The sequence below is a fragment of the Morone saxatilis genome, unplaced genomic scaffold, assembly GCF_004916995.1.
Source record: "Morone saxatilis isolate NCDOM2014 unplaced genomic scaffold, NCSU_SB_2.0 Contig22, whole genome shotgun sequence".
In the NCBI taxonomy this organism is placed as follows: domain Eukaryota; kingdom Metazoa; phylum Chordata; class Actinopteri; family Moronidae; genus Morone; species Morone saxatilis.
This window is the reverse complement of record NW_023339785.1, coordinates 8277820-8290003: the sequence shown is the minus strand read 5'-3', so window position 1 is coordinate 8290003 and position 12184 is coordinate 8277820. Positions and strand designations below refer to the sequence as shown.

Below are 12184 nucleotides of genomic sequence, written 5' to 3'. Positions count from 1 at the left end.
ATCTAGGCCTTTAGAAGACAGCCCCCTTGTAATAAGCAGAGGGACAATATCCTGTTATGAACAGAAGATGGCTCATTGATGCCTAGCCCAGCGGGGGCCAGTGGCGTTTAATACCGCTCTCCCATTTATAAATCCAGTTTATAGTCAACACCCCCCGCCTGGAGATAGCCACGTCCGGCCCACCCGGCTCAGCCTTAATTACTGACAAGTAGGCGATAAACACACAGGGAGAATGGGAAGAGCGCAGCGGGTATTTGATGAAAGCCCGGTGTTTGTGTGTACGTGCTGTGTGTGGTGGTGTGGATGTATTTGATGTGCTAGCTGTAAGTCAGTGATAGCGTTTGTGCGGCTTGACTTGGCTGCGCGCGTGACCTGAAGGGCCATGGTGCATGGTGGTTCTGCTGAATGTGTTGTGTGTGTTTTATTCTTAGTTTATTGCTCCCAGAGGGTTACCAGGCACATCTTTTACTGAGATCACACAACACACACACACCCCACACACACAGATAGAAGCAGGCGAATTCTAATCTTTTCATTGTCTTCAAGTTTCTGAATGAGACGACACCATGAGGTGAATTATCATTACTGCCTGAATAAAATAGAGGAAGAATCGAGACAGATGAAATAAAGAGAAATAAATAAAAGAATAGAAGAGACGAAACTAAATATCGATGTAAAAGCAGTCGTATTAAGAAATCACAGACTTAATGGTGGCATGGCGACATAAGACATTGTTCCTTCTAGAAATAAGTTTACTAAACACCACACAAAGACACACTTCTCAAACTTCCCTCGCTAGTCAGAATCTTATTCAGGGACATTCTCTACACATGTTGATTGAATGCAGTCGTTTTTATTAAAAGCAGCAAAATTCAATACAGAGATCGGCAGGGCGGCAAAAAGGAACAGACATTACATTTATTACAGGAGGCATGGCCAACAACAGAGGAGGGGGGACGAGGAGGACGATGCAAGACGTAGAGTGGAGTGAGAGGGACACGAGAAGGAGAAGGACACAAGAGGACAGGAGGAAGCAGAAGAAGCACAGTGAAAGATGTGGTAGGAGTGAAAGGCAGGAAGCAACAAAAGGAAGGAAGGAAGAACAACACAAAGGAAGGAATGGACCCAAAGTGACAGCGGAATATTGGGGAAAAGGAAAGGGAGAAAGATTGTGATGATGGCGAATTTCATGGCATGGAGGAGGCCTGAAAGGGGAGAAGGATACTGGACGTAAGTGGAGGAAGAAATGTGAAGTGGGATGCCACACATAGCAAAGAAGGAGGAGAGAAAAAAGGAAGGGGACACACGAGGAAATCAGAAGGACAGTCACCTCAGTGTTGACAGAAAACAGGAAGCAGGACGAGGCTTCTGATTAAAAAGATACTTGAATATTGGTGACTCTGCACTCATATCTTGTTGGCGACTGTGTAGCGTGCGTGCTGCCTGAAAATCCAATTTTAAAAGGCTTTTACTTTCGAGACGTATTGCCACTATGAGTTGGAGGCAGTGTGGAGGAAATGTAGAAAACCCCGCCACGTTGATTGCTGTTGGATGGGATGCGTCGTTCAAAAGGCGAACAGCGAAAATGGCGCTTAAAGGATAAATGGACTTCTTGCGATTGTACCTGATGAGTTGTTATTTAGAAAATACCATTTGCTGAATGTTAAGCAGGAATCTTGACCACACAAGTGCCCTCTAAAAATTGTATGTGGGGAGGAAATCCCGATTGTATTGCATGCTGGTTTTGGCAGATTAACCCCCCCAGTGCTGGCCGCAGGAAGCAACCAATGGTCTGCCTCTCAAGACAGTCCCACGGATTATGGGTAGGTTTCCCTTGAGATCGTCTGTGCCATCCGCCTTGGTCAACTGTAAGATTCTCCTTCACACAACTAAATACAGAAAAAAAACAACACACACAAAGCAAGGAAATTTGGCCTTGGGTTCATGATGGATCATGATTGTGTGTGTGTGTGTGTGTGTGTGTGTGTGTGTGTGTGCTCACATGAGTAAATAAGGTTTCTCCTAATGAATCAAAGCAGATTGAACTATGGAGCCTAAACAAGCCTTTCTTGTGGTATTAATGAGGTTGCCATTAATCGTGTGTGGTGCGTGCACATGTTTGTCACTATCCATCTGTGTATTTGTCTTCCTGTGTGTGTGTACGTAATGACCACATGATTATTCACAGTCATGAAACAATACAAGAGATGGTCTCTTATTATGGGATGATTAGACGATCACACACAGACCATACTGCCATGCTGTGTGTGTTTGAAAGTGAATATTAGTTATGTGCAGGGCATGTCTGTACTCGTTCAGTTTGCATTAAAGTCGGCACTAACATATCTCTATGCATGTGTTAATGTGCAACCACAGAGTGCATCTGTGAGCTTCTGTAGTTCTCTGTGTGTGAATGTGTGTTATACTCACAGTGTCCGCAGCTTGGGCATGTGGTTGAAGCTGGACAGGGGAATGAGGGTGATGTTGTTGTTGTTGAGGGTGCTGGAGAGAGAGACAGGGAGTGAAAAAAGGGGGAGAGAGTAGAAAAACAGATTGTTAGAAAAATAAGACCAGTGGTGCCACTTATTGGTTTGGTGGTTTAAACTCTGACGCAAGTCAAATAAAATTTTGTCTAGAAAACAGGTTCAAGTCCTTGTCACCTTTCCTCTGAGTTCTCAAAGAGAAAAAGGAAACTTGAAGTTTGGTGACTTTTGTTTCAGAGTCATAGCTGAATAAATAAGTTTATAACAACCTTTGTCTGTGGTTCCCAACCTCCAAATGGGTTGCAAAATGACTAAGGGGTCGTGAAACGGCTAATAGGATAGAAGAGAATCAAAAACATATTCTGCTTCACCAAAACACGAGAAAGGAAAATCACTCATATGACAATACATCAATTTTAAACCTATGACAAAGGGGCTCGAGTAGATATTGTGTTGTCTTAAGGGGACACAAGAGGTTAGGAACCACTGGTCTCCTGATGTTTTTACATACATTTAGATTTTCTTTTAAATGTTAGAAAATCACTGTACAATCACAGAATGACTGTTCAATTCTGTTGTTTTCGAAAAAAACAGCAAATATAGCACAAAATACTTTTCCCCACCATAACTTAAAGCTCCATGTGATGACAGTAAAATATTAACTTTTATTCTTTCTTTTGAGTTTGAGTTTGACTACTGTGGATGTAATGCCAAATTGGTTAGCAATTTTGTTTAAATTAAAGGCATTTCCTATTTAGATCTCTACTACTGGAGAGTACACTGGCACAAAATGTTATGTTTTTCCTTTTTTCCTTTTTTACTGTTAAAGTAAAGATTATCTGAATTCAGTATGTCAGCATAGAGAGTTTAGTGTGATGTAGAGATTGTAAAGCCCACTAGGACAAATCCGTTATTCTGGGTTATTTGAATAAAATTAACTTGATCTGAAACAAAATTATACAAACATTGCTGGTACTATTTTAAACATCATCAAAACTGCAACACAAATCCTGACCTTCTGTCCAGGGTGCGGCTATTGTGCCAAGTCATCACATAGAGTTTTATCTTATTATTTATTGATACACACACACACACATATGCACGCACAAACCCCCTTGATCTGTGTTCCTTCTATCTCTAACTCATAAGCAGGTCACTGCTGTCTCTGACTATTAGCTCTCTCATAAACTAAAGTCTTTCTCATATGTAGTATCGACCTAAAGTGGAATGAAAAACAAGGTTGACTGTCATTACAACCAAACACACACACACACACACACAAGCAATCCCACTTGGCGTTTTGGAGAAACACAACGCCTATTGATTCTCTGTGGTTTCATGTACAGAAATGGAGACAGAAACAAGAGCAGAGGGGAGAAAAAATGCAGAAAAGACGACTATTCCATCAAAGCAATCCACAGGGGGATCAGATTGCATTGACAGACTCGTACAAGCTGGTAAAGTTGCATATACAAAACACTGGCGGGGTGGGGGAAATGTATCCGAACACAAGCAGGGTCCCTCAATACAGCAAAACACAAGACTGGACAAAGACATACAACTTATATTATGTGGTCATAATGCAATTGACATTATGTGAAAAACAGATCAAATACTTTGTAGTTAGTACCCTTAGATGTACTGTAGGATATAAATTAATGATTGTCAACACACAATCTTGGACTGACCACTGAAGTTTACAGTAAACGATGCAATGTTTGCTTGTCAGAAATTGTTTGCAGTGTTCTGCCCTGATCATGCATAGGATAAATGTTGAGCTGCAAATGGTATTCTTAAAATTTGTTGTATTGTTATTTTGTTTTATTATAATAACAGATATTTTTCCAGATTGATTTGGGCAGTAATACAACAATATTAGGCAAAAATAATGAGCCCTCATTATAACTCGTGAGACTGTTCAAATGGCTTTAAGTCAAATTTTTTACCGGAAAAATTCAACATTGAAAACATGAGTAAATGAGAGATCCATCTTACATTCGAAAATCCAGGGATTTCTAAAATTTATATTAAAGTATAATTCTTCTGGTGGCTTGTGGGAGCCAACATCAACACGAGCCAGTGCAACCCTTTGCTTTGTTTTTGCCCAAGTTTCAGGGATCATTAATTTTACTGGATAGAAAATAGGGCTAGTTTACGTTACATATCACCCGAAACCTTGTGTATTCAAAAGAGTCATTGTTTCAGGACGGATGAAGACTGAGCGGTCATTTTTTATAACTAAAACCCATTCATTTTTCACGTTTGACAATGTGCTTTTAATGCTTTCCGACAAGGACAAGGTCAGCGTTCTCCCTGAAAAATGGCCCAAATTCGAGATGAGAGGATTTTTTTTACAGCATCTGCAATATGTTTGTGCCTAAACATACAGTGTGACCACACTGAGGCTTCAGATTTCGCCGACAAAAATCAAGGATGGTTTGTTTTACACACTGTCGTCACAACTGTTCAAAATAGGGTCATTACCGGGGGTTTGCTGTGTTTTTACTAACACCCACTCAGCCTTAAAATAGACTGTTTTTACTTCACTCTGTTGATGTTACTACTTTTCTTTCTCTTTAATTCTCTCTCCTTCCGATTCTCTTTCTACATTCCCCTCCCTGCCAGTATAGCCTCAGTGGCCTTGGTAGACGTATAAAGTTTCACACTCACTCTCCCATACACACACACACACATCAGGAGTGCTGCTATGGTCAGCCCTGTCAGGGGTGATTCCACCCAGTATATATAATTTAATTGTGAAATAACAATAATTTCCCTCTGCAATTTCCCTGTCAGTTATTCTCCCACTCACTCTGTTCACCTCCCCCACCCCCCACCCCACCACCCTCTGCATCTCTCTGCTTTAATAAAGTAGCAACCGAAGTGACTTAAGCCAAGATAAACACTAAAAACATCATTTAGAAGTCCACAACTATGTTTTATATTGTGGCCGTTTTTTCCCCCAGTTACTTTACACGCCTCTGGCCACGGCTGCACTCTTAAAATCATAGATAGTTTTGGATTTGAAATGATCGTAAAAGAATGTGTGTAAATTTGGACAAAGAGATCATTGCAGGAAGTTCACAGATTAATATTGCAAAGATTTAGCGGATCTAGTTAGCAAAAGTGAAATCACCTTATCAAGTGTGGACTTTAATACAACAAAGAAAGTGTCATAGTTTGTCTGCATTTTGTGCAATTAAAATTATGTTAAACACTTTAACTAAATTCTTCTGAGTATGTGTTCATCCCAAAAACATACAGATAGAATGAAACATCTCATTTCCAAATTTTAGGTGCATTTTAGAACTGACAGAAATGTCTGATTTCTTGCTATTGTTGGCACTGATATAAGCCACCGAGAAACTGCCACAATATATACCTGTGAGTTTCTACATTTGATTCAAGCCTTTGGTTTTACAGTGTATAATCACATGGGAACTTTCCACTGGTTTTGCACTCCACCTTATGTCAGTCTAAACTTTATAATCCTCCAGCCTTGACAGATCCCAACACACCATACTGTACTTCCACCACAAAATCACACAGTGCAAACCGGAACATTGGCCGTGTAGTAGCAGTGCCATTTACAAATGTTTCACAACTGATGTTATATGGTTAGGAAAATACTTTGTGTGCTGTGTATTAGCATCCTGTTTTGCAGCTGTTTCCAAAGTGACGTTATGCTTTGAGTGAGAAAGCAGCTTTTTTTTTGTAAAGACTGTTAGTTTTATGGCTGCTTTCAGAACTGATGTTATAGTTAATGTTGCTTTGTATACTGAAGCTGTGTGGAGCCACAGAGGCAAAGATATATATATTTATATATATATATATATTATATATATATATTAAATATATATATTTATAGGTTAAATAAGCTGGTTAAAGACACATAGATGTCTAGATAGACATTATTGGACCCTCAGACCCTTGAGTCCCTGGGATCTCTGAGGCGATTGTAATTTGTATGTCTTTAACCTTGTGTGTGCACAGTACATCAGAAGATCATCAGTCAATATCTCTTACATTTTATCCAGTGTGCGAACTACACCTACAGTTTTGCCTATTAAAGACTCAATGCTTACAATCCTTTAGAGAAGTAGTAGTTTGCCCATTGTTCTGTCATTCATATTAAGGTGGGTGGTGTTTTGTTTAGTTTTTTACTCTTTTTATATTTTCATATCTACAAGATATTAAAAAAACTCAACTCATCTATTGTATGGATTTTAATGGAGCCATTGTATAAAGCCCATATTTTACTGGAAGCTTTCTGTCCTGCAGATTTATTATTAGAGAAAAGCCCATTTGAAAAAAAAATCACATTTTGTTTTTGCAGTCACAGTAAAAGAGAGCTCAAAGACTGGTCCAATGCTGTTTGCGACACACAATGTTTCTATTATAAAAAGCCTATTCAGCTCTTTTTTTTTTTTTTTTAATTTGAGATAGGCTGCAGTGACCGCTGCAGTGGTATTGCAGAAATCCATGATCCCTGAATGTGTGCATATTAGTGTGTGTGTTTCTGGTGGCCGGTATTAAGTGTGCGTTCTTGAGTCAGCATGTACAGTACATGCTTGCGTGTGTCTGTGTGTGTTTTCGATGCAGTGGTCTCTCTGTTGCAGTAAAAGGGCCTCTGCAGTCAGTGATGGAGGAGACTCTTTAGAGGCAACCCACCAGGGAGTTGCTATCGGTTGTGTGTGTGTGTGTGCTTGTGTGTGTGTACGAGAGAACGAAAGAGAGTGATGTTATCATATGTGTCTTTGCTGCAGCCTACACACTGAGGTCAAAGCCTTACTCGTCAATCTTTCCTCAATCGAACACACACACACACACACATGCATCCAAGATTAACTATTTGCAGAGGTCCAAAGATCTCCTGCTCTACTTTTATCTTCCTGGATATTATGGCAGGTATTAAAAAAAGTTAAATAATAAATAAACACTCCAAAACAGCTTTAAAAATGAAATTCTTTTTTAGTATTTGACAACATTACTGTGTTGCACCGAGTCACACAAAACTTCTGATCATGTAATCTTTGCCAGGATTAACATCATTCAGTCAAATTAAATTCAGATATTCTACCCAACTGATGTCTTTCTTTATGCACTCATGTTTTGAAAACATGGCAAATAAATGGTTGCTGCCGTAGACATGCTGCATTTAATTAAAAATAACTTCTTTTGAGCTAATATAAAGGATGAACAAAATAAACTTTTCCTTCTCTGTTATGCGTGAAAGGCTGTCACACATGCAAATTGTGATCACCTGAAATCTTTGTGTTGTTTGGAAAGTTAGGAAATTCCTTTCAGATTTTGATCTAATTTTAAAATGAATTTGGTCTAATTGCCTGCATGTGCCCCGTTATATAAGTTATACTTTACACATGTTTTATATATATATATGTATGTGTGTGTATGTGTGTGTGTGTGTGTTATATGTTATAATGCATATCTAATATGTTCCAAATACTAGCAAAAAATCAAAATCTATTAGCAATGGGTCTATTAGCTACTGTTTTTCTGTGGGTCAAGTTGACAGTTTGTGTTTATAAAACTAATAATTTACACCAAACATCTGTGACCTCCAAGTTCAAGTTCATAACTTAATTTTTATCCCTGGGTTTTCAGTCATACTGTAGGATAAAATTAAAACAGCATGAGGCTAACTGTAAGGTCACAGTTTTGATTAACATGTCCCGTAAACATCTGTTTTTCCTGTTTGAGTCCCTTTGAGCTACATGTAAACGAAAAACTTCTCTAGATCTGGAAACAATAAAAATGAGAAATTTTAGATATGAATCTCCAAGAAGAACACATGTATCTCTATGTGTGTGCATGTTTGTAGGGTTGCTCTTGAGCTCTGTTTAGTTGTATATTGTATCTATTTGTGTCTGGCTCCATAAAGTCTGAGCTGCCATTGTGTGTGCCTGAATGTATGTGCGTATAATAAAGTGAATTTTCTATTAGTCTATATTATGCTCAATCAGCCTTAACAGACACAGATCAATACACTGACAGAATGTCTGAATTACTACAGGCACTAAAACACAACACAACAATGTAACTTTATGACTGTGATTACAACCAATATTGACTTCACGTTCAATACGATTATTCTCTCTCGTAATCACTAACATTAGTTATGGTCTGTGAAAAGGGACAGAGCTCTGACAACTGAATTACCAAACACAATGTTAAACGTATCATTAATGCACCTTTATGTAACAGTATTGAATGGTCATTTTATTGCCTTTTATTGGACACTAAATGTCTGATTATACTCTGCAAAAGGTTTGTGCAACAGTGCATTTGACAGGCTTCCACAGTTACTAGTAATACTTATCTGGATAAATAAATTCTCAGTGTATAAATTATTCTCCTTGTGTGTGAATTTTGAATAGAATTTATATTCTGACAACTTAATTTACAAAATGCTGAGCATTCATTTTTGGAAAAAACTATGTGAATATAATTTCCCCATCTTTTCTAATACATGAGGAACCAGAGGCTAAATGTCATTGCTACTAGTGTACAAACACCATAATTTATTTCAATTTTCTGCAATCATCTTGGAATATTAGACAAAAACCTTCTGGTGCACTTGGACCTACTCCTAAATCAATACCCCATTGTGGGAATGAAACCATAAACTGAAAGCACAACAAAGCAATTTTATGACCCTTTTACAACTACATTGTTGCTACAATTGATCAAACTGCCTCTAATAATTGCAACCATTATAATCTTTGATGGGACAAAAAAAAAGATTCTAGAAACATGCATTGTTTTTATCAGTCTTTCTCGATGAAGATCATTAGTGTTATTGTGACAATATGTCTCAGCAATTCAGGCTTTTATTCAACCCTACTTTATAAAAAATGGTTTTTAGACAGTTGTAATAGGAGTTAAGGGTACAAATACATCGTTTGCACGTGACCTCTCATTAGTGAGATCTTTTTAACCTCTTCAGTATGTTTTTATTCATGAGATTATATACAATCCTGCAATGTGCCTAGAAAGATCACTCACATAGTTACATTTTTAGTTGTACTCTTTTGTAGCCTGTAGAAACAGTAAACTTTGAACTGTAGACATGTTATTTCTGTATCCACTGCCTTTGAGGGATAGAATTGCACGTTAAAACTCAATAAAATGCAAAGAAATATTCCTACCTCTGTGATTTCTATGGATTCCACCACAGTTAAAATGGAGCCCTATCAGTACAGAAAGTCAGTCACTTGGAATAATGATGCTAAGGGCATCACGTATTTTTCCTTCATCATAGCAAAGGCAGCGATACAAAACCTGCCTCAGTAGTGTAATAAATGCATCCACAGTACGTTTTATGCTTTAAATAAGTAACACAACTAACTTATTCTGGCTTGTGAAACTCTTCCTATCATCCTCTACCTTCATACAACAGTGAACTCAACTTGTATTTATTGTAACAGCAGCATGATAAGTTCATGCTCCTCTGGTTGTTAAAGGTTGATGTGGGAAATCTCTAAATACATTTGATAGGGGAAAGGGATAGAAATACAGCATTTAATTGAATATGAATTTAGTGGTTGGACTTTGCATGAGCTGCATGTGTTCAAAATGTCAATGTGGATCATAATTAATGTTCACAAGGAAAATCCAGGACCTCCAGCTAACCTCCTGGATTCAAAACATAATGTGTAAAACAGAGTGGATCGGCATTCAATATCAATACCTAAAATAAAATGCAAAGGAAAGGTTATGCTGTAATTAATGTTATCAAGTTAAATCAAGCTAACATTCCTGTTTTCTAAATTGAATCTTTTCAGGGCTGAAATTGATATTCCAGTGCCGTGACTGAAAAAATATTGATTGGAAAGATTAAATGCAAAATGTTCTTTGGCAGAAAATAAAATGGGGTGAACAGCAAATGGGGTGGTTAGGTTAAAGCAGGTATGAATTGTATCAGAGAGGAATGTTGATTGTCATTCGAAGCATGTATTAAGATAAACTGTGAAGCCAGTGCAAACATTGATTTTGCAGGAGTGTGGGTGTAAATTCATCCAATGACGGGGAAGACATCTAAAAAACAATCTATTCTTAATGTATTTTACATGACCACTCATATGCAGCTGTATCATAAAATAAAATGAATCATAAAACTACAACAACATAAGCATTTTTTCACTCACTTAAAAGAAAAATCTTGGCAAACATCTAATGATAATTCTTACAAAGCTGTGGTAATCGTAATCATTTACCAGATATTATTTGTTAGTTAAATGAGTGACCAAAAGCCAAAGAGCAATGTAAAAGTTGGGCTGATTTTCTTTCTTGCCAAGAGTTATGTGAGAAGATGGACACCACTCCCATGTCTGTATTGTAAATATAAAGCTACACCCAGCAGCTGGTTAGCTTAGCTTAGCATGAAGACTGGAAACAGCTATTTCTTTGCCTGGCACAGTAAAAGTCTTGTCATCACAATGAAGATACAACAGCTAGCTGTTTCCAGTATTTGTGCTAAGCTAAGCTAACCCGCTGCTGGCAGTGATATCAATCTGTATCTGTAGTATTTCCTAACTGAAGAACCAAACTTTTGTGTAAAACTGTACTAACTTTCTTATTCTAAGTTTGTGGCAGTTTCTGTAACAACAAGAATCTAGTGGAAAAAAAGAACTGCAGCTTAGGCTTGACATTAGCATTCAATTGTAGTGCTGGCTGCTTACATAAAATGCTTCTCACACATAGGTTGATTTTTCTATACCTACAGTGCCAAAAGCAAAGAAACTGACTATAGGTTAAATCTCTGTTGTGTATGTTAATCCCAGACATACAGCAGACATTTGGCCATATTATTATTTTATTCTGTATTGTTCATCCCAACACCAAAAAATCATTTGAAAATGTTGTTTATCCAGAGTAATGTGGAGTGTGTTCTGCTGCAGGTGTTTCCGCTTTGACATGAGCTCTAACGAATTTATATCTCTGGGAGCTTTCCCACAGCACAGACACTAAAAGGGGGCCAACAGCCGAAAGGCCTAAAACACTCTTTGAGTTGTGTGAAGAGCCCTCAGCATCTTCCCTGAGGCCTCATTACAGCTTCAGGAGAGGAGGCAAAGGGGAAACGCACGGACACTTCACTTCTTCAATCACTCATTTGTTTAACCCCTTCACACCAACTATTCACTCTTTCAGTATGGAGAAAGAGAGCAGCTAGGAGAGGCCCCACAATGTGTCACTCTTTCAATCAAATAGACCACCTGAACATTTAACCTCTTCACTCTTTCTATCCAGTCCTTCAGCTCAAGACAGATGGGGGAGGGGAGATACTAGTCTATAGGTAGATATATATGTAGCCTGTATATTTGTTTGTGTGTATGTGTGTGTGTGTGTGTGTGTGCCTGCTGGAGGCTGGAAAGCTGCATTCTGTCTCGCTGAGTCAGACAGTGAGACCCACCGACCCTTAAAGTAATCAGTCATCTGAGAGTCACACATTGATGATGTGCTTCTGTATACGCAGGGGTGTGTGCATGTGTGTGTGTCTGTTGGATTATGTAGGTGAGTGTGTGCACATGCATTGTTGTGAACGCGTACCTTTGTTCATTTGTGTGTGTGTAAGCGGGTACGTTCAGCAGACAAGGAAAAGACAAAGGGTTTTCAAGGATGAAACTCTGTGTGAATGAAAGCTTGAGGGTCTTTGCTTGTGTGTGTGTGTGCGTGTGTGT

At 38.3% G+C, this 12184-nt stretch overlaps 1 protein-coding gene across 1 annotated transcript in view; it reads right to left on the bottom strand.

Annotated features, from left to right (window-relative positions):
• The window catches only part of slit3 (slit homolog 3 (Drosophila)), a gene marked incomplete in the record, with an annotated part of 239854 nt that overhangs the window by 69048 nt on the left and 158622 nt on the right, over positions 1–12184 (bottom strand). The window contains 1 exon segment of the mRNA XM_035669718.1: positions 2431–2502. Coding sequence (XP_035525611.1) covers positions 2431–2502 — 72 coding nt within the window.